This window comes from Hyperoodon ampullatus (genome assembly GCF_949752795.1).
Source record: "Hyperoodon ampullatus genome assembly, chromosome: 5".
NCBI lineage: Eukaryota > Metazoa > Chordata > Mammalia > Artiodactyla > Ziphiidae > Hyperoodon > Hyperoodon ampullatus.
Genome location: NC_136918.1, coordinates 59,627,253 through 59,649,948, shown reverse-complemented (window position 1 = coordinate 59,649,948; position 22,696 = coordinate 59,627,253). Strand labels below are relative to the sequence as shown.

General features: G+C 35.0%; 1 protein-coding gene across 2 annotated transcripts in view; it reads left to right on the top strand.

Annotated features, from left to right (window-relative positions):
- Nucleotides 1-21,726, top strand: part of SEC62 (SEC62 homolog, preprotein translocation factor) — a 28,567-nt gene extending 6,841 nt beyond the window's left edge. Inside the window, exons 2-9 of one of the 2 annotated variants that reach the window (XM_079704155.1) lie at nucleotides 1,561-1,669; nucleotides 2,700-2,805; nucleotides 8,699-8,903; nucleotides 9,149-9,241; nucleotides 12,077-12,137; nucleotides 16,348-16,467; nucleotides 20,506-21,009; nucleotides 21,561-21,726. In XM_079704155.1, coding sequence (XP_079560281.1) covers nucleotides 1,561-1,669; nucleotides 2,700-2,805; nucleotides 8,699-8,903; nucleotides 9,149-9,241; nucleotides 12,077-12,137; nucleotides 16,348-16,467; nucleotides 20,506-20,975 — 1,164 coding nt within the window. In that variant the 3' untranslated portion in view covers nucleotides 20,976-21,009; nucleotides 21,561-21,726. Of the gene's footprint in view, nucleotides 1-1,560; nucleotides 1,670-2,699; nucleotides 2,806-8,698; nucleotides 8,904-9,148; nucleotides 9,242-12,076; nucleotides 12,138-16,347; nucleotides 16,468-20,505; nucleotides 21,024-21,560 lie in introns of both variants that reach the window. The other variant, XM_079704154.1, reaches the window with a different exon arrangement.
- Nucleotides 21,727-22,696: the final 970 nt, after the last annotated feature.

Sequence of the window (22,696 nt, the reverse complement as noted above, 5' to 3'; positions counted from 1 at the left end):
TTGGATTGAATGGTTTGGGCTTTTTTTTTTCTTTTTTAAAATTTTTATTGTATATTGGAGTATAGTTGATATACAGTGTTGTGCAGGCTTTTAATTTTTATTGTCACAAATAGTAACCCACAAATGGGGTAGTACGAGAGTATAAGAATCATGCATTGTTAATTTGGCTGTTGGAAGTAGAGAAGTTGGGAAGTGCAAAGAAGGAAATATGAGAAGTAGCTGCCAGGTGACCCAGCAACCACGGCACAGATTTTCGCTACATCTCACAAATTACTCCTCTTCAGGATAAAATTAAAGCTGAAATTTTGATTTGTTAGTTGTTCCTTATTTTCAACAAACATAACTGAATGCAAGCTAACTTGAAATTTTTGGGAAAACTGATGTAAAGATAGATGATTTAGAGAGTTTTATTTTTCCTGTTTTGTGTTATTAGAATGTCTTGCCTAAAACATAACTGTCTTCAGCATTAATTTTTCTCGGCAGACTAGATTCTTGGCAGATAATTCTTTACTATTATTTGGCACTTTATTCATCTTAAGAAATAGACTTTCCTGAAATCATTCACATTTAAATTGTATATTGCTAGAAATATTGCTTGAGTGCTCTATGTACTGTGCTTAAACATGTAATTAAAGACAGTACTTTTATTACGATAGCTTACAGCAATAAGACAGCTAAAAGTATATATATAAAAGATATATGCAAACATAGACTGACCTAATTTTCTTCAGTATATGAGTGGGGAGGATAAGTATACAGGAACATAAGTTCAGAATGTAAGGAAATAAAAGCAAGATGGGGAATGATAAACAATGAAGCTGGTAGAAAGTTTGGAGGAGGGAATGGAAAAAAGAAAACAGGGAAGAATTAAAGCAGCCTTTCCAAAACTCTTTGTGCCCTTCCATTAATCAGTTCTTAAATGAGTTGTAATTTATTTGTCTATTGCATCTTTATTTTTGCTTTACCCCGTTCAGAAAGAAAAGAAGAAAGGCAAGGTGAGAAAAGATTCCCTGACAGTATCTAGAATCTGTAACCACAGGGGAAAGGGAAGGGAATACAAATCTTCAGCATCTCTGATAGTAGTTTGTATCTGGGACCACACTGGGAGAGCTGTCTTTGGTTAATTTGAGAACTCCTCCTGCAATCTGTTGTCCATTGTTCAAGGTACATGGCTTTGGCTGTTATTTAACATTTATTTATGGCACCTGTTTCTACTTACTTTGACATTTGGGCACTCACTATTGACAACCTCTTAATGTTTTGAATTATTGCCTTACGGCTTTTAAAAAGAGACCAGGCAAGAGTGAAGGTGAACTGGTACAAAATGATTACCGTACTGGAAAAACAACTCAAAATAAATGCTTTGTAGCTGAGGCCAAGAGGCAGACAGGTTTGGGCCCTATCAACTTGTATTTGAAAAACGTGATTTTAAAAATCTCCATTCTGTCTTCTGTATACATTACCAGGTCTGCTCCAGAAAAAGCTTGAAAGAAAGGGCTGTACTAAACTTAAAAAGATCTAAGTAACTGATTACATTAAATTAATATTCTTACTTTGCAGGAAGTTGGTGAACCATCTAAAGAAGAGAAGGCTGTAGCCAAGTTTCTTCGATTCAACTGTCCAACAAAGTCCACCAATATGATGGGTCACCGGGTTGATTATTTTATTGGTAGGATTACATCAATAAAATTATATTTGTGTACATATCTTATGAAGATACCTAATTTGGGGATAGATAGATATTTTAAAAATGCTCTCCAAGCATGATTGGTGAAGCTAAGTGATGAGCATATGACAAATGATTATCCTGTTCTTTCCTTTCATGATTGAAAATGTCAATAAGTATAAAAGAAAGTGCTTTTTAATAATGTTTCTTGGAAATCTTTAAAATAGGATTTATTTTCAGTACTAACACTAACTTTTATTAAGATAGTACATGTACTTAACGATACTCTGTTTGTAAAACTCTGGAATAGAATTCAGTGTGATACAAGTGTGTCAGAACCAACTTAGGAGTGTTTGTTCTTCACATAATCTAAACAGCTTCATAATGAGCTAATATTATCTGTAGTATTGCCCCATAGCTTATAAATCAATAGTTGTTGAGTTTGCCTGTCTGATCAGTTAAGGTTGAATTACCTATTATTGGGAAGACATTTATTTATCTTCTCTTCAGTGTTATGATTAATGATTTTGATAGTCCTTAAAAGTTTATAAAAATAGACATGCTGTTTTTTTCACATCTCATATATTTAGCTTCTTCCAGTGACAGTAGATTGTTTCACAGAGCTTATTCCTCGGTGGGTTACAATAAAGCTTGGTGACAGAATTTCTGTTACTGTGGTAGTGGAAGATTTTTGGTTTGTTTATCCCATATTATGATTATTTGATAAGAGTGTTATTTACATTTATTTTGAATTTTTTAAAGAACATTTTCTCATTAACTTATCTTGCTTTAGTTTATATTTTTGAGTGTCATTTATTTCACAGCATTCTTTAAGAAAGATGCTTAATCAGTATATTTCACAAATTGAGGTTCTGAGGAACTATTTGTCATGATTATGTTAGACTTAAATTTTCTGTTGAACTTGGTTTTATTTTCGGATGCCAGAATGTTGAAATTTGCCTTATAGAATATTGTTTAGATAGACACAAATTCTGCTGTATACTAAATTTAAAATAATAAATTTCTTCTTTAGCTTCAAAAGCAGTGGATTGCCTTTTGGATTCAAAGTGGGCGAAGGCCAAGAAAGGAGAGGAAGCTTTATTTACAACGAGGGAGTCTGTGGTTGACTACTGCAACAGGTAGTTTTTATTTCCTAGTGAAGGATAATATAAATAGTAATTTAAAAATATTCTCCATGGTCCTGAAGCTCCTTCCCTATTTCATCATTAAGTATAGTGCTGTTACAGCATAGCTCAAGTATAGCTTTTACATGTAACCTGGATTTCTTCAGTACCTCTGGAAATGCATTTATTTGGTGTTAGGCTATCATATTTTTATAACTTTTATTTGTGTTCTGTTACATTTGTACATTTGCCAGGCTGACTGAACTCAAGGATCAGCAATAAAAATCATATACCAGTGCCTGTCGTGAACAAAAAAGTTCTTTCTTTTCTAGAGCAAAAGTTGGGGAATCTTTTCCAAAACTTTGTCAGGGATTCCTAATAGACCTGTTGTCCCTGTTTTGTTTTGTTTTTTGCAGTGCCTACTGAGCCATTAGCCAGGTACCCTTCCCTATTTTGTTTGTGATTGCTAATATATCCTTGTGAAATCAAGGCAGCTGAAACATCTGTCTGTCTTCTTTCCAAGATGAAGTATACACAATTCAGTAACATATCCATGTTTTTTATAATAAGTACTTCTTTGGGAAAAACTTTTCATGGTGAATGGTGTACAAAAATCACTTTTCTGGGGAATTCCCTGGTGGTCCAGTGGTTAGGACTCCTCGCTTCCACTGCAGGGAGCACAGGTTCGATCCCTGGTCAGGGAACTAAGATCCCACATGTTGCATGGTGCAGCCAAAAAAAAATCACTTTTCTCTTGGAAAGAAGTATGCTGGTTTTTTTTTTTTTAATTCCAGTTTTTCCCTTGGTTTATTTACTACTTAAACATATTTATTAAGATGTTAGTAAATCAAATTTTGTTTTTGTGACACTAAATATTATAATTGGTGGGAATTTGACATTTTAGATTATTTTATATGCTTAGCAGGGAGATACACATAGCATTTACTAATGTATTGCTTAATGGCATTTAAAGTATCAGCCACATGAGATCCCTCTTAAAAACCACTATTTTACAACCTGGTTTCTAAAGCTGTAAAGTTGAAGAATTATTAACTATTTCTTAAAATTCTTAGCTGCCAGGGACTTGCCTGGCAGTCCAGTGGTTAAGACTGCGCTTGCACTGCCATGGGCCCAGGTTTGATCCCTGGTCGGGGAACTAAGATCCAACAAGCCACACTGCACAGCCAAAAAAAAAAACTCTTAGCTGCCAAAATCTAGAGTCACTAATGGACCTTTCAGAAACTATGGAAATTTCATTGTCGGGGCAGGGATTAGCTAAGAGTGGTGTAGTCGGTATTTTCCTTTACAGCCGTCTGTGTGTTAGAACTCCAAAGTGCAAATTTCCCTGCCTGCCTCAAAACAGACTTATTTTTTATATATATAGTGTAAAAATTAAAAGATGCTATAAATGCAGAAACAGAGAAGTTAAATCACTTACCCAAGGTCACACAGCTAGTAAGTGGCTGAGCCAGAATTCTAAATCCAACAATCTGACTTCATAATCCATGCTCTTAACCACTGCACATACTGTCTCCTCCAAAATGATGATGCATTTAATGAAGCAAAAATTAAGATGAAGAATTAACCTGTCAATACTATTTGAATATTAAATCTGAGCCCAAATCTCTGAGGAGAGCAGCCTGTATTAATACACTTCACTTGGCCTTTTAGGAGACTTGATACTTCGTTATATGAAAAGCCAAAAAAACCTGAGTACAGAGATTGTCCTAGCGATACACTCACTTTTTGTTGTATATGCTATTCCCATTCATATCAAGCTTTTTGTGTCCTTTTTGCACTAAGAGAAGCATAACTACCTAAAGTTTTCAAAGCCACTTCTAATAATAACCATGACCTCATGATGGCCAGTCCTCATGGGTTCCTGCCTGACTACAGGCAAAACCACAAAGGGACACTTGTCCTGTCTCATTTTCTGAAGTCTTGAGGGAGTCTAAGGAAAAACAAAAGAAGACAGGAGACTGTAGGATGTGCCTCTTTATGGCCTATTTCAAGTACAGACTCTTCAACCTTTTATCTAGCATCATCCTAACCCTCCTAGTGACTTTGCATCTCCAACCCCCAGTCCAGTAGTGTCCTTCTAACTCTCATTCATACACCATACTCATTCTCTCTTCTGGTCTTTCTTTGATAATAACCTGCCATTTTCCACAAACAGTTCTTCCTCTGTCCTCCCTGCCTCTCAATATAAATATCTCTCAAATTCCATCTCTACCATTTAGTATTCCCCAGATCCTCTAGCACACATTAATGTTCTACAGAATTTATAAAGGTAATAGCATACAGTTTAGTCCTTAACTATTTAAATAGAGTTGTTGCATGTGTGTTAGTTTTTCTGAATTTCTTGCCTGCTAAATCTGAAGGCAATTGGAGGACTGTTTTATACTTTGTTGTAACTCCACAGCAATTAGCACAATGTGGGCATTCACCATTGTCAGATAAGTGAAAGTCCTAAACAAATGTCTGGCATTTAATAAACACTTATTAAACCTGGTAAAAAAAATTAAGAGGTGAAGAAAAATAATAAGCAATTTAATAACTTTTTACAAGCTGCTTTTAATCCATTCATTTATTCTAGTAATACTTATCAAATATCTATTATAGGCCAGGCCTCAGGAATACAGAGATAACTGTGACTTGGTTCCTGCCTCCAAAGCACATATTTTCATCTGTTAGAGAAGATTTGTGACTAATTACAATACAGTGTGTTCTGTAAGAAAGACAGAAATGGGGAAACTTCAAGAATGACCTCTCAGGGAAAATGTTTTAATCAAATTTTGAAACAGATATAGGTGATTACCCAGTAAACAATAGGAGAGTGGACATTTGATCCTGGCAGAGGGCACAGAACATACTGAGATAGGAAAGTATGAGTAGTCTGTGAAAATGTCAGAGTTTATGTAGATGATCTGTACTGTACAGTGTGTTTAAAGCTAAATAAATGGAGGCACTGATTTTATTACAATAGTAAATGCCATCTCATTTTTTGAGGCATAGAGTGAATTGAAGTAGGCATTCTCTAAGGAACTGTCAAGGAATAAGTGAATGATTCTACTTATTAATGAATGGAATGAGGGTATGATGTAACTATTTATAAAACCAAATGTGTTTGTGTTTTCCATAACTATCAATATTAAATGAAATTCAAGATTTTGCTACAGCAGTAGTAATGGCTGACATTGAGAACATGCATGCCAGGCACCACACTAAACAATCTACATGCTTCTCATTTATACCCCATTTTAGAAATACACTAAAATTAAGTAACTTACCCAGTACTACATAGCTCGTTAAGTGGTAGAGGTGATATTTGAACCTATCTACCTGAATGTGAACTTCTCAAGACCAATTTGATTGGTTAATAGTCTTCTTTTCTCTCAAGGGGTTGGGGCAGCTGTACAGGAGGAGTAACAGAAGCAGGTGTTCCTGCTGATTCTGTGCTCTTCTGTATCTGGTCGTCAAGGGAAGGATTTTTTTTTTCTCCTAAAGTTCTATGGTTTATATTTTTTAATTGTTTATTTCTTTATTAAGAACATTTTTTTCACTAAAGTAAATTTGAGAAAATTTTGAAAATGATACAGAAGAAAATCCAAATTACTAATAATGTTGCCTCATGGATAATTATATTACCATTTGAGACTGTATACTCAAGTATCTGTGTGTGTGTGTGTGCACATGTACTCTTAATATATGGAGAGCTATAATATGAACTGTAGTATGAAATGCTGTTTTTCAATTAACATACAATGAATAAGATGTATTTTTGTTTTCATATTAACACATTATTGACTGGGGTGGGGAGTTTTGGAGAAACTAATGCCTGTGGTGTTAGTACATCTGCGGTCAGTAATGTGTGAAGTTGTGATGAATGATCCTGATAGAAAATCATCTAAGTGCAAAAATAAAGAGATTAGAATATTTTCATTATAAATTTTTGTAAGAAGTTCTGAAGTAGTAAAAATTAAAGATCCCCCTTCATATTCAAATACCCACCACTACTCTTTAAGTCTCACTTTCTACTCATAAGTAGTTAATTATTAAGGGTCTCATTTCAGACTTTTGCTTGTTTACGTATATATGTATATGTGTAGCAGATATTAATGATGGATTCTTTGGGGGCGTTTCAGACAGTGGCATAATTTTATATGCCTTATAGATCTTCTGAACAAGTAAAAATCCAAATGAGGAGACCTAGAAGTTAGCTTTGTGGAGATGTTCATGGGGTGGACCTAATTGAGCAGCAGAAAGAAGCCCAGCCAAGCAGGTCAAAACACAGGTGGGCACAAGATAATGATCAGAAATAAGTGGTCTTTAGGCAAGAAGGAAGCATCTAGTTAGCAAGTGGTATGATGTGCTGGAGTAGGCACCAGTGAAGGTATTGAATAGAAAGGTGGACAGTTACCATTAACAGGCACAGATGGTGGCAGTGAGACCTAGCTTCTAGTTGTGTTTTGGTAGTTGTACTTTATCAAGGCAGGAATAAAGAAATCAGGAACTCTGAAACTGGAACATAAGATTTGAAAAGATGGCTTTTAGATGACAAAGGTAAGGGTAAACTAGTTTCTTGAGTAGGATTAGAAATGATTGAGGCAGCCAAGGTTGACTTAATTTAGGGTCAGCTGCGCTTCTAAATTCACCAGATAAAGAAATGAATAAAGCAAGGATATTACTCTAAAGAAGTTTACAGTCTAGTGAAGGAGGCAAACAAGCATGTTATAAATTGTGTATTAAACTAAAAGAATAAATGCTGTGGATAGGATAACAGGAAACAGGAGGAAGGATGGGGGATAGATTTATAATTTTAAACAGGGTAGGCTTAGTAGAGAGGGTAACATTTGAGGGAAGACTTGAAAGAAGTGAGGAAGTAGACCAAAAGGACATGCTTATTTGGGGGAAGAGCATTCTAGGTAAAGGGAATAGCCAGTGGAAATGCCCTGAAGTAGGAATATTAAAAAACAAACAAACAAAAAAACCCCTGCTAAATAGAAGAAAGGTCAGTTTATTGAGAGAAATTAGTGAAGCAAGGAACACATGGTGTTGTTTTGCTACATATATTATACAGTTTTCAACTTGATAGTGTGTTGTTTTCAGAGTCCAGAAATCTCACCTTAGCATATTTAATTATTCATTAGTTAATTGGAGATATTTCATTATAGTGACAGGCTGAATAGTGAAGTACATGGAGAGAAGAAAAATACATCAAGAAGGACAGCTGAAGACACGATTTGGATCAGTCAGATCATAGGCACTTTTTTTTTTTTTTTTTTTTTTTTTTTTTGCAGTGCGCGGGCCTCTCACTGTTGTGGCCTCTCCCGTTGTGGAGCACAGGCTCCGGACGCGCAGGCTCAGTGTCCATGGCTCACGGGCCCAGCCGCTCCGCGGCATGTGGGATCTTCCCGGACTGGGGCACGAACCCACATCCCCTGCATCGGCAGGCGGACTCTCAACCACTGCACCACAAGGGAAGCCTGGGCACATTTTTAATCTGCTAACATTTCTTAAACTGTTATATTTATTTTCCCCATATATTTATATACCACTTATGTCTGCTCTTGAATTTGAGACTTAACTTTAAATAAAGCAGTCTTGATTACTCCTAATGAACCTAGAGAAAAACTTAAGGATAATTCCAAACCTATAATCTCATTAAATTATACAGTTAAAAAATGAAAATTAGGTTGACAACTTTCATGTAATCAAATTGGCTGCACAGGTTTTCAGTTAGACATTTTTGATTGTTCTTCAGTGGGCTTACTAGTTGTAATTTCTTTTGTGAGTTGCCAGTGTATGTCTTCCTTTACTCATTTTATTCAGGTCTTGATACTTTTGCTTTTTAGTCTGTATCTATATAATTTACAGAGAATGTAATGTCATATCTTTGTTTCCAAAGGCTTTTAAAGAAACAGTTTTTTCATCGGGCACTAAAAGTAATGAAAATGAAGTATGAGAAAGACATAAAAAAAGAAAAAGAGAAAGGAAAACCTGAAAGTGGAAAAGAAGAAGATAAAAAGAGCAAGAAAGAAAATCTAAAGGATGAAAAGACAAAAAAGGAAAAAGAAAAAAAGAAAGATGGTGATAAGGAAGAATCCAAAAAGGTGATTTCAACTAAAATTAAGTAAAAATCAAGAAATTATTACTTGCACGTTAGCACTACTGGTGTATCAGCCCTTTAAAATATTGCGCAACAACCACTTAAACCGCATTAGGGTTCTTACAAATACCCTGGTTGAGAATTTTGATTTCTGTGTCTCATATAGTGAAACTTTGACTATATGGATGTTACATTGCTTTTTGCTTGTTTGATAATGTGTTTTCTTCTATTCAACTTGTTTTTTAATAGGAGGAAACTCCTGGAACTCCCAAAAAGAAGGAAACTAAGAAAAAATTCAAGCTTGAGCCGCATGATGATCAAGTTTTTCTGGATGGAAATGAGGTGAGAGTATGTAGCTTATAAGTAGAAATCCAATTTTCCATAGGAGTTTTTAGAATTATCTTTGATGCCTTCACTAAGAAAAGAAGTAATTCAGATAAATTTAACCATGTAGATACAAAATCTACTTTTTAAAAGTGAATGTCTCTGAATTTAGATTTATAAAAAATTTTTGAAATCAATCCGAGTCGGGTTCAGCTGTCTATGATAGATAGGAAACATGAAATAACAGTGGCTTAAAACAAATGAGATACTTGTTTCTCTCTCATTAATGAAATCGGAGGATAAGCAGATACGGCAGCTCCATGGTGGATCTGAACTTTTCCGCCTGTGTGAGGCAGTTAGTAAAGATTACCTCATGGTGCAAAATGACTGCCAGCCTTATATCTGCATCCAGAGGAGGGAAGGAGAATGAGGGACATGCTTCCTTTTTAAGGATACTTTCCAGGAAGCTGGCGATTTTATTTCTGCATGGATTCCATTGGCCAGAACCTACTCATATGGCCATGCCTACCTGCAGTAAAGTCTTAGAAATATGCTTTTTATACTGGGTGGTCATTTGCCCAGTAAAATAAGATTTCCATTAGAATCAAAGGAAAAAAAGTACAATGGTTAAGGAGGGACACCTACAGGTTTCTGTCTCTTATAGTTAGACACACGACTATAAGGATCTAAAATTTTCAACATTACTTGATGCTTTACTCAAGGAGATCATTTTTATTTATTTAATTTAGTGGCTTATTTGTATGGTTGTAGCCTTCCATGAAGACCACTTAATTTAGTCATTTAACCAATACAGAAACATTTACTTATATACTGGCCATTGAGCTGTTGTGAATTTCTTGCTATACCTAATACAAAAGTAGTATAAATAGAAAGCAGTGGTTCCTGGAGCTGTGAGCTTGAAAATCTGGGAAGGCTTTTCACAAAACATATGTACTAGGCTCATTCCAGGCATACTTGCATGAAGCTCTCTAGGGTGGAATCTATAGTAAGTGAGTGTGTATATGGATGTGTGTGTGTGTTTTGTATAATGTATCCCTGGGTGATTCTGATATGAACCCCTGCTTAAGAACCAATGTAATGGAAGACCACAGGTCTTTCTTAATGTGAAAGTGCAAATACCTTCAGTTAAACATCAGGCATTGGCTATATGCAAAGTCGTTTTTATAGGTGTTGGGAATAACATGATAAATAGGATAAAATTATCTTCTTGGAAGCTCTTATAGTCTAGCAAGCATACAGGTGTTTAAACATGGTATGGGCATACCTCATTTTATTGTACTTCTGTTTGTTGTGCTTCAGAGATAAAGTTTTTTGTTTGTTTGTTTTTTTGTTTTCAGCAAATTGAAGGTTTACAGCAACCCTGCATTAAGTCTATCAACTCCGTTTTTCCAACAGCATTTGATCACTTTATGTCTGTCCCGTTTTGGTATTTTTCACAATATTTCAAACCCTCCTCCAGCAAAAAAATTAAGACTCACCAAAGGCTCAGGTGAAGGCTAGCATTTTTTAGCAATAAAGTATTTTTTACTTAGGGTATGTACATTGTTTTCTTAGACTTAATGCTATTGCACACTTAGTAGACTATAATATAGTGTAAACATAACTTTTACATGCACTGGGAAACCAAAAAAAAATGCATGATTGCGGTGATCTGGACCTGAACTGGAAATAACTCTGAGGTACACTGTGTATATTATACAGTACAGTATAATATAGTACATGCCTAAACTGTATTACAGCATGGTGAGTATTATGATGGGAGAATACCAATTAGGGATAGGTAATTTAATCAAGAGAGGATAAGAAGGGTCTGGAGATTCTGGACACTTGACCTGAGCCTTGAAGGATGACTGGTAGATTGCCAGGTACACTGCAAAGGAGTTATAGACCTGTTAGACAAAGGAAGCTTTTTCCTGAGCAAAAGCATGGGTGCTTGCATTCCCAAAAAGGCTAAGATTTTATTCTGTAGAAAGAAGCAGGCCTTGAAACTTTTAAAGATGGGAAACGCCTTTAAAAACTTGTTTCTTTAGAATGCTAAATGGCAGAAGTGATGTCTGTGGATCCGATTTCCAGGATAAAAGTGCAGCATTAAAAAAGAGGAGTGTTAGAAATAGAAGCAAATCAAAAAGCAGTAACCAAGAGCGCTAGTCAAAATAGAACCAGGAAATGGAAGAGTACTGTTATTTATAGAAACTGAGAGATAAAACTAAGAGTTTTATGGATGATGAACAGAGTTCTGATTATTCTAAATGAAGTAAATTTCTGTTTTATAAAGTAAGCTTTAAAGCAGTGGTTCCCAGCTTTGTGGCTACAGACCCTCCGTGGGGAGCTGGCAGTGAAATTATTGCAGGGAGTCATAGAATCTTTATGTTCACTGAGCAAGATCTTTAATCATGGTTCTTTGCTTCTCATCAGTTGGGTGGAATTGAGAGCTGCTGGATCTTTAATAGGGCCTGACTGGAATCTATCATAACTGTGCTCTTAGACTGGTTGGTTCTACTCTACTCATGCCAGTATACATCATTACATTAGGGGCAAAAAGGCTGTACAATTGCTGGTCTTTAGGTTGAATAAGTAATGGTTTGCACACAGGAGTAAACTGTTAAAAGCATGCAAGTACATAGAAATGCACTTAACTGCGTTATGTCATTTATAGTTTCTAAAATAATTTTTTAACTGAATGGATACCAAAAGAAACACTGTTACTAAAGGAACAGTCTTTGGAATTTGTTTAACTTTAAAAGTAGTTCTTATATGTTAAGAGGTTGGAAGTAACTGTTGTTGTAATGTAGCCTTAGAACTTTAAGCACTGAGGTTTCTTGATTCTTCTAGGTATTTGTGTGGATCTATGACCCAGTTCACTTTAAAACATTTGTCATGGGATTAATCCTTGGTAAGTACAATCTCTAAAATTTAGAAAGGAATATAAACAATGCAGAAGCCAGAAAGAAAATATTTAACATAAAATAGTTATTTTTTTAAAGTACATTTTAAATAAAGCCAGAAGATAAATGATAAACTGAGGAGAATATTTGCACTACATCTTTAAGAGATTAACAACCTGCTAGAAAAATGGTAAAGGTAACTCACAGATAAAGAAATACAGTGACCGGACTTCCCTGGTGGCGCAGTGGTTAAGAATCTGCCTGCCAGTGCAGGGCACATGGGTTCGAGCCCTGGTCCGGGAAGATCCCACATGCCACGGAGCAACTAAGCCTGTGTGCCACAACTGCTGAGCCTGTTCTCTGGAGCCTGTGAGCCACAACTACTGAGCCCACGCGCCTAGAGCCCGTGCTCCACAACAAAGAGAAGCCACCACAATGAGAAGCCCACGCACCGCAACGAAGAGTAGCCCCTGCTCACCACAACTAGAGAAAGCCCGCATGCAGCAACGAAGACCCTACGCAGCCAAAAATAAAATATAAATAAATAAATTTATTTAAAAAAAGAAAGAAATACAGTGACCAATAATTGTGAGTGATACTTAATCACACTCATATTAAATACAAATTAAAGTAACTGATTATCAAGAGAATTATAAAGTTTAATAGTACCTACTCTTAGTGAAGGTCCAACACTTAAGAAAAACCAGTACTCTCCAATAATTGATGATATGTCCATTATTTTATTTTTTATGGAGGGCAGTTTGGCAATATCTTCCAAATTTTAAATGTATACACACTGACTCAACTATTCTACTTCTAGGAATTTATGTCATGGTTGTTCCTAATACACGTGCACAAAGTGTCTATTCAGAAATATGCATTGACACTTTATTCTAATCCAAATCCCTCAGACTATATTTAGGAGAGCCATTAGCAAATATCTTTCAAGGTTTTTTTTTTTTTGAATTTTTGAATTTTATTTTATTTATTTTTTTATACAGCAGGTTATTAGTCATCAATTTTATACACATCATTGTGTACATGTCAATCCCAATCACCCAGTTCAGCACACCACCATCCCCACTCCCCCACAGCTTTCCCCCCTTGGTGTCCATACGTTTGTTCTCTACATCTGTGTCTCAATTTCTGCCCTGCAAACCGGTTCATCTGTACCATTTTTCTAGGTTCCACGTACATGTGTTAATATACGATATTTGTTTTTCTGACTTACTTCACTCTGTATGACAGTCTCTAGATCCATCCACATCTCAACAAATGACTCAATTTCGTTCCTTTTTATGGCTGAGTAATATTCCATTGTATATATGTACCACAACTTCTTTATCCATTTGTCTGTCGATGGGCATTTAGGTTGCTTCCATGACCTGGCTATTGCAAATAGTGCTGCAGTGAACATTGGGGTGCATGTGTCTTTTTGAATTATGGTTTTCTCTGGGTATATGCCCAGTAGTGGGATTGCTGGATCATACAGTAATTCTATTTTTAGTTTTTTAAGGAACCTCCATACTGTTCTCCATAGTGGCAGTATCAGTTTACATTTCAGCCAACAGTGCAAGAGGGTTCCCTTTTCTCCACACCCTCTCCAGCATTTGTTGTTTGTAGATTTTCTGATGATGCCCATTCTAACTGGTGTGAGGTGATACCTCATTGTAGTTTTGATTTGCATTTCTCTAATAATTAGTGATGGTGAGCAGCTTTTCATGTGCTTTTTGGCCATCTGTATGTCTTCTTTGGAGAAATGTCTATTTAGGTCTTCTGCCCATTTTTGGATTGGGTTGTTTGTTTCTTTAATATTGAGCTGCATGAGCTGTTTATATAGTTTGGAGGTTAATCCTTTGTCCGTTGATTCGTTTGCAAATATTTTCTCCCATTCTGAGGGTTGCCTTTTCGTCTTGCTTATGGTTTCCTTTGCTGTGCAAAAGCTTTTAAGTTTCATTAGGTCCCATTTGTTTATTTTTGTTTTTATTTCCATTACTCTAGTAGGAGGTGAATCAAAAAAGATCTTGCTGTGATTCGTGTCCAAGAGTGTTCTTCCTATGTTTTCCTCTAAGAGTTTTATAGTGTCTGGTCTTACATTTAGGTCTCGAATCTATTTTGAGTTTATTTTTGTGCATGGTGTTAGGGAGTGTTCTAATTTCATTCTTTTACATGTAGCCATCCAGTTTTCCCAGCACCACTTATTGAAGAAACTGTCTTTTCTCCATTGTATATCCTTGCCTCGTTTCTCATAGATTAGTTGACCATAGGTGCATGGGTTTATCTCTGGGCTTTCTATCTTGTTCCATTGATCTATGTTTCTGTTTTTGTGCCAGTACCATATTGTGTTGATTACTGTAGCTTGGTAGTATAGTTTGAAGTCAGGGAGTCTGATTCCTCCAGCTCCGTTTTTTCCCCTCAAGGCTGCTTTGGCTATTCAGAGTCTTTTGTGTCTCCAAACAAACTTTAAGATTTTTTGTTCTAGTTCCGTAAAAAATGCCATTGGTAGTTTGATAGGGGTTGCATTGAATCTGTAGATTGCTTTGGGTAATAGAGTCATTTTCACAATGTTGATTCTTCCAATCCAAGAACATGGTATATCTCTCCATCTATTTGTATCATCGTTAATTTCTTTCATCAGTGTCTTATAATTTTCTGCATACAGGTCTTTTGTCTCCTTAGGTAGGTTTATTCCTAGATATTTTGTTCTTTTTGTTGCACTGGTAAATGGGAGTGTTTCCTTAATTTCTCTTTCAGATTTTTCATCATTAGTGTATAGGAATGCAAGAGATTTCTGTGCATTTAATTTTATATCCTGCTACTTTACCACGTTCATTGATTAGCTCTAGTAGTTTTCTGGTGGCATTTTTAGGATTCTCTATGTATAGTATCATGTCGTCTGCAAACATCTTTCAAGTTTTAAATGCCTTTACCCTTTGACCTAATAGTTACACTTCAAGGAATTTATCCTGTGCTGTAATCACAGTTGCACACATGTACATGTACATTGGTATTTGTTGCCTTCTTGTCTATAATAGGATAAAACTGGAAACAGATCAAGTCCCTCAGTAGGAGGATGGTGAAATAAATTACAGTACAACTGCATGCCAGAATATCATGCAGCTTTTAAAGAATTAGATAAGACTAAATCTTACTAGTACTCATGAAAAGATATGTAGAATAGATTAAATGAACACTGTAAAAGAGTAAGAGTATTATAAGCTCATTTTTGTAAGAAAAAATTCTGTATAGCTAGTTTTAATTGTATATAGGCAGTCTCTGGGAGTACAAATAAATCATAGTAATTAACCTCTGGGGAATGGACCAAGAATTGGATGAAGACTTCACATTATACCTTTCGGTTTTTTATTGTTTTTTCTTTTACTGTTTGGGGGTTTTGTTTGTTTATTTTGGGGTTTTTTGGCTTCTTATCATAGATATGTGTTATTCCTGTAAATTTAGTGGGGGGGAGGGGAGGGTATAGGAGTAGAGGGAGGGAATGATTTAACAAGTAGAAAAAAATAGCAGTTAAACAAGTTTGATCAATATGATCATAGGATCCCATTCAAAATAATAAATCCAGTCCTTAGCTTATAAATGAAATAGCTAGAATTTGAATTTGAATCCTGATCTCTTTTGCTATAAATACCTAAAAACCAGGTCTTTCTTTTGATTGTTCCATGTGGTCCCACTGTACTTAGAAAAAAACTGGAGATACTTGTATACAGCTTCCCTAACTACCAAAAATGATCTGTATCAGAATTTCCTGGTGAGCTTTTCATTTGGTAGATGTCAGAGCTTCACCCCAGAACCAATCTCCAGGGAGGGATCTTTGGAATCATTTTTGGTTAGTTCTGTTGTTTGGTTGCTGTTTCTTTAAGCTTCCCTATTTGATAGATATGTTATAGTCAAAAATAAGGTTGACAGCAGCAGGAGTTGATCATTTAAGGAGCTAACAGTCTCACATTTTTAGACAATACTTTTTTCTAATTATATATAATCTATACTAGAAAAATCCTAATCTAATTTAAAAATAGTAGTTAAACTATGAAATGGTTGATAATCCACAATTTTTTACCTATAAAACTGGCAATTTTATATGTTTCAATATGGTTATGTTTTATTTCTCCCCCTAGGAGTATATTCACTGTTATGGCAACTAAGCCATTTAAAATTCTAATCTAAAGGTTGTGTATGTAACTTTTTCATTTCTTGTTCCAGTGATTGCAGTGATAGCAGCCACCCTCTTCCCTCTTTGGCCAGCAGAAATGAGAGTAGGTGTTTATTACCTCAGTGTGGGTGCAGGCTGTTTTGTAGCCAGCATTCTTCTCCTTGCTGTTGGTAAGTATTGTTATTAGTAAGACTGACCTCGGTAAGAGGTAGATATTGAGCAGTTTGGACTGTAATCTGGAGCTTCAGTAAAGTTTAACAGCAAAATTAATGTAAGTGAATCAAGAAATATGTGGGCCTACTTTTTGGGTCATATCCCAAAACTGACTCAGGCTTGAAGTAGTATATGTGCTTGATTAGATTTGGCCTGTTGTGATGAAAGGATTTAATATGTCTCAGTCTGCAAATAGTTATGCTTTAAGATTTAACTACCACAAGGACTTCAATATTTTTACAGTGGTTGATCATTTATTAGACATAATACTTTCAGTAAACACTTTTTTTTACCTAAGGCAAATGAAACTTATTTTAAACATTTACATTTTATACAGTAAATGATTGTAAACAATTGATAGGCCATGTTTAGTAAAAATCAGTTTGTACCATGTACCAAGATAAATTCTTGATGCATTAACAGGTTGTAAAATGCTTTTTAAAAATCAACAAGAAAATGTAAATAATGTTATTTTATGTTTCTGGATGATTGGGGTCTTTCATAGCTAAAATAACAATATAAAAAAAACCCAATTCAAAAGAGGAAATTCAAAACAACTGATTAATAAATATATGAAAAATACTCATCACTAGTTATCAAATGATAAAATTAAGATAATGTGGTATTTTTTGCTTATATAATTAGGAACTTTTTTTTGTTTTTTTGTTTTGTTTTGTTTGAAATGGAAATAGTGCCAAGGAGGGTTTGACTATAAGGAAGTATACCTAAATATAAATGGTGGTGGTAGTTTTGAATGATTTTAATGTTCTTTACACTTGTCTGTATTTTATTTTTTTTATTTTTTATTTTTTTTGCGGTACGCGGGCCTCTCACTGTTGTGGCCTCTGCCGTTGCGGAGCACAGGCTCCGGACGCCCAGGCTCAGCGGCCATGGCTCACGGGCCCAGCCGCTCCACGGCATGTGGGATCTTCCCGGACTGGGGCATGAACCCGTGTCCCCTGCATTGGCAGGCGGACTCTCAACCACTGCGCCACCAGGGAAGCCCCTTGTCTGTATTTTTTACAATGAACATGTTACTATGAGAAAAAACAAGTATTATTTTGCTTAAAATTCTAGTCTTTGAAGATTTTCCTGTATAGGGTAAACTGGTCTAATTTAGTTTTTCATTTTGGGAAAGAAATAGGAATTTTTTTATGCTTGTCTAAAAACTCTTTAGTGATTTTTTTTTTAACCTTATATATAATTCTTTGAACCATCGAGAGCTTATGTTGGTATATGGTACTAAGTTCTGATTGTTTTCCTCAAATGACAAACGAGCTTTTCCACCAGGACATATAGGAGTACTTCTTTATAGAAATGTTTTTAAATATCCACATTAATGATTTAATATCTGTTTTTAGAGGACATGATTTGGCCAAGATTATCTGAGGAGGGTGTGTGTTACTTTGAGATTCTATGATATATAATATAATAGATTCTTATGTTTATAAAGCATTACTGCTATAGCCCTAAGCAGTTTCCCTCTGCACATCCCTTCACCCTGGACATCAAAGTGTCCTGAGTTGGTGCCACCACCCTTGGACCCAGGAATTCATTGAGTATTTTCATTCAATTCATCTTGTTTATGGGCCTCCATTTTTTTCTGGGATCTCTGACTGTGTGTGAAGCCTTTTTCATCCACCTTTCAGTTTTTCCTTCCTCTAGCTTAGTCACCTTGAAAATAGCCCCTGAAGTTTCTGCATGTAACAGCACACTTGTAGGCCAAGAAATAATATCTAAGAGTGTGAAGCAGGTAATTCGTGGTAGTGTACTACCTGCATCAAGAATGAGAAGCCATAAACTTTTATCTGCCATTAAATATACTAATCAAGTTGGTGTCTTCTGGTTCCCAAATCTCTGAAAATTTAGAAGCTCTTTGAAATTTTTCAGCAAAGGTTTAACTCCACTGAATAGAATTAACCCACTTGGTTATCTTTTATTTAAACCAATATTCGCAGTAATTTATGGTTATCTTGTTTTGCTTTTTAAAGTATTGTTTCTTCAGTAATGTTTTCTATAATTTTTCATTTTAAATACACTATGGATTTAAGTAGCATTGTGCATTAAATAGTCTTGTGAATCAAATCAGAAAATAAACCCAACATTTTCATTGCTTCTCTTAGAAAATGTTGCTTCTCTTGGAAAATTCCAAATATACTTTCAAATGGTTTTGATCTTTACCCCACTTATAAATTGGAGATTTTCTAAATATTATCTCATGAAGTATTATATATTGGTCAAAATTATATTTGGTGCTACTTTGAATACATATTCTTAGTATTGCCGTTTAAAATAAGATCTTTGCCGATTTTCTAAATATGTCACTTTTAGTATAGAAGTGGTATGACAATACATATCACAGCGGTTTTCTCATGATTCCTCTCCTTTTGCCCCTGATAATCTACTGCCACATAGAGAAAAACTGTAAAAAATGTTAGAATTCTGCTATACCCAGTTTATATATGGCATTAGAATTTAGATTTTATTTGCCATTTCAATATTGCTCTTTCTTGGATTTGAGGCAAGATTTCATATTATGAACTGTCTGTTTTAACAACCCTTCAAAGCCTATCATAACATCATAATTCTATTTGGAGGGAAAAATATGCAGCCTCCTTAAGAGATGTTCATTATTTTTTTCAGTGGGGTTTATTCACTGATTATTCCATAATTTCAAAGTATATTTGCCTTTTCTGTTTGTACCACAAAAGATACTGATGTATACACACACAGTCTTTCAGAATATTTATGTTCTTTTGTGAAAATAGAAATTACTGCTTTATAAAAGTCAAGGCAGCTATAACCATTTTATTTGTCCAAAGCAATATAATGGAAGAAACATAGATGAGCTTTTCTCAGGTCTTATTTGAAAACAATGATATAATTATCAGTAAAGAAAACAAAAACTAAAATAAACACAAAAAGCCTGTCATAATTGATTAGTCCATAATATTCACATAATCATGACCTTAAGAAAAAGAAAAACCAGGCAAATCACTCACTCAGCTCTTCAATATGTTTGGTAAATTAAGAGAAAACTATATGAAATATTGGGGTTTGTGTTTGTGATAGCTCATTACTATAAACTTTAAAATTCTCAATTTCTTCCATTATCTAAACCACAGTTTTGTCATATATTGCTCTAAAAGAGTAACTTCAAACCTATTTGTTGAAGCAATCTGGCTTTCATTAGCATTGTATGTTTCCTAATATTGGGAGAAGGTTGGTCCTTAAAATAAACAGAAATTATATACTTATTTAAGAAACTCGTAACTTTTAGTAAAACATTATCTTATTGTTCAAAAGTATTTTTTCTTAGAAGACTTATCCTTTAGGCAGGGTAGGCACATGCCTTGAACTCATGATACATTTAGGGGCCCACGGAAATTGTTTCATTTCTTTTAAAATCAAAAGTAATAATATATACACATGTATACCATAGTGAACCTGTGCAGGATTATATTTGTATTTGTACCAGTATGGTCGGGAAAGCAGAATTTTTAATATTTTTTAATGAAGGAATTGCCTTACAAAGGCAAAAGTGTCTGGGGTCTAGGGAAGTCATGGTGCAGCCCTGCTTTCTCCTTTTTAAGGCTGCTTAAGGTATCCTTCATCCTGCATTTATTTCCTTTTTCTTCTACTGTGATCTCATGTGTACTTCAGGGTCCAACTGGCAGCTGTGCTTACTGAACTATAACATAGCAAAGTGCATAAATCATAAGTATATCCATGAAATAGCACCCGAATTAAAAAATTATAAAAGCAATTTTTTGAATGGCATTGTAGCGTTATGCCCTCAAGTTCAGAGAAGAATGCTCTGTGCCTAGAATACTGTTGATAGCTGCTAAACTAGGATTTAATTGTTTATACTTAAGGTGCACGTAATATGCAAATAATAAAACTCTGAATGTTTTCCCACTTTTTCATTAACAAATATTCCATGCTTTCTGAGACAATGCTTGAATTATTCAATTAGAGAAATTTTTCTCCCACAGCTCGTTGCATTCTATTTCTCATCATTTGGCTCATAACTGGAGGAAGGCACCATTTTTGGTTCTTGCCAAATCTGACTGCTGACGTGGGCTTCATTGACTCCTTCAGGCCTCTGTACACACATGAATATAAAGGACCAAAAGCAGACTTAAAGAAAGATGAGAAGTCTGAAACCAAAAAGCAGCAGAAGTCCGACAGTGAGGAAAAGTCAGACAGTGAGAAAAAGGAAGATGAGGAAGGAAAAGCAGGACCAGGAAATCATGGAACAGAAGGCTCAGGTGGAGAACGGCATTCAGACACAGACAGTGACAGGCGAGAAGATGACCGGTCCCAACACAGTAGTGGAAATGGGAATGATTTTGAAATGATCACAAAAGAGGAACTGGAACAGCAAACAGATGGAGATTGTGAAGAGGAGGAAGAAGAAGACAATGATGGAGAAACAACTAAATCTTCACATGAAAAATCATAATCTGGCTAATTTGGGGACTAAATAAGTGCAAGAGGTTGGATTTTCTAGGTTGGCTGATCATCATAATGTACACATGACATTTGTAGCATTCTTTAAATCCATTTACTGAAGTGGATTTGACATCCAAGCAGTTATATTCAGCCCCACATTTCATGTAATACTATTATTGGTACAGTCTAAAGCCATTTGTAAGTTTTATCTATTTGATAATTTTACAGTAAATAAGTCTCATTTATTTTGATAGTTATCAAAGGTGCACTTTCCACAGTGACATTTACATTAATGACATTTTTTGATAGTTGTATGGCTTTTTACTGTTAGACTAATCAAAATAACTAAAAGGGATAAAAACAAACATCAGCATTTCAGATTATGCATAGTTCTGTAGCCATTTCACAGTTTCTTTAAGGTGAAATGCTTAAATTATTGTTCTTGATAGTTTAGCTTTTGTTGATTATAAAATTATACCAGAAAATTTCCAAGATTCTGAGTTAGCAAGGTTCAAAAGCATTTTGTGGAAACAAGCCAACTAGTAATAATGCAGCAACACTTAGTTTAACTACAAATTCTCCTTTTCCAACTTAGGAAATCCAAACTGATTTGTATGACTGATTCAGAGTAAGGTGGTCATCTCCAACAGAGGAAGCAAGCAGCATTGGCTGGAAGGTGATGGCTCTTCTTCCCATTTCCTTGTCATAAAGTAAAATGTATTCTGTACATAATTTACAAATAAACATTTTATTTTAATTGACTTCTTATTTAGACATTTTCTCAACACTTAAATTTGTAAAATTAAGACCATTTAAGCATATGTTTTTAGAGAAACGGAAGTTTCAATAACCCACAAAACATCTGTGATCTTTCTGCAGCAGCTTCAGTTTTGTGCCAACATTCCATGTATTTGAATATGAATTAAAACGATCCTTATTAAGTAAGAGCAGACTTAAAGTAGCTGTTTGTACGCCTTAATGTTCATTTTGATTTATCTTAAATCTCTACATTCAGAAATGGGGTGCTGTATTATCAGACCAGGAGGACTGCTATGAAAGATAATTTACTGTTCTAAAATATCAATTTAAAATAACGTAAAAGCAAACATAAGAGAACCATTGGACTCTAATTGCTTTAAACTAGTTTTGCAGTTTGATTTCATGTCTTGCAAACCTTAGTTACAAAAAAAATCTTTAGGAAAAATCATGTGTTTACTTATGAGCATAATCATTCCTTGGAGTTATACTCTTATAAAATGATAATGAATATTAAATTATTTTCCTTCAGTCACAGTGAGAGCATTTTGCTTTGTAGTTGAAATAGGTGGTGTGTATAGGTCTTCATTTTTCTTTAGGCAGTTTCCCACCTAAGTGTTAGACTAAAGATGTTAAATTTTTCTAACTGTGAAAAAGTACACTTTGTGTATACTGACAGATTTTGTTAAACATGGCTTGTTTGCTTCTTTATAGTATTCCTTGTTAAGTGGACAGAAATGTGGCTGTTTGATGTTAATGCAACTCTGTCAAGGCTGCAGTCAGTCAGTTTAAGTTTCCTCCTAGCAAGTGTTCATTGATTTAAGTGCCTGGGTGTTTTCCCCTCACATTTTCAGAGCTCTTCTGCTTTATTTCCCCAAAAGGGATGCATAATTATAACTTCTGAGCTTCTTAATCACCAGTAGCATTAATACCTATTTGGGGATATGATAATGGTACCAAAAGTGTTTTTCAGAA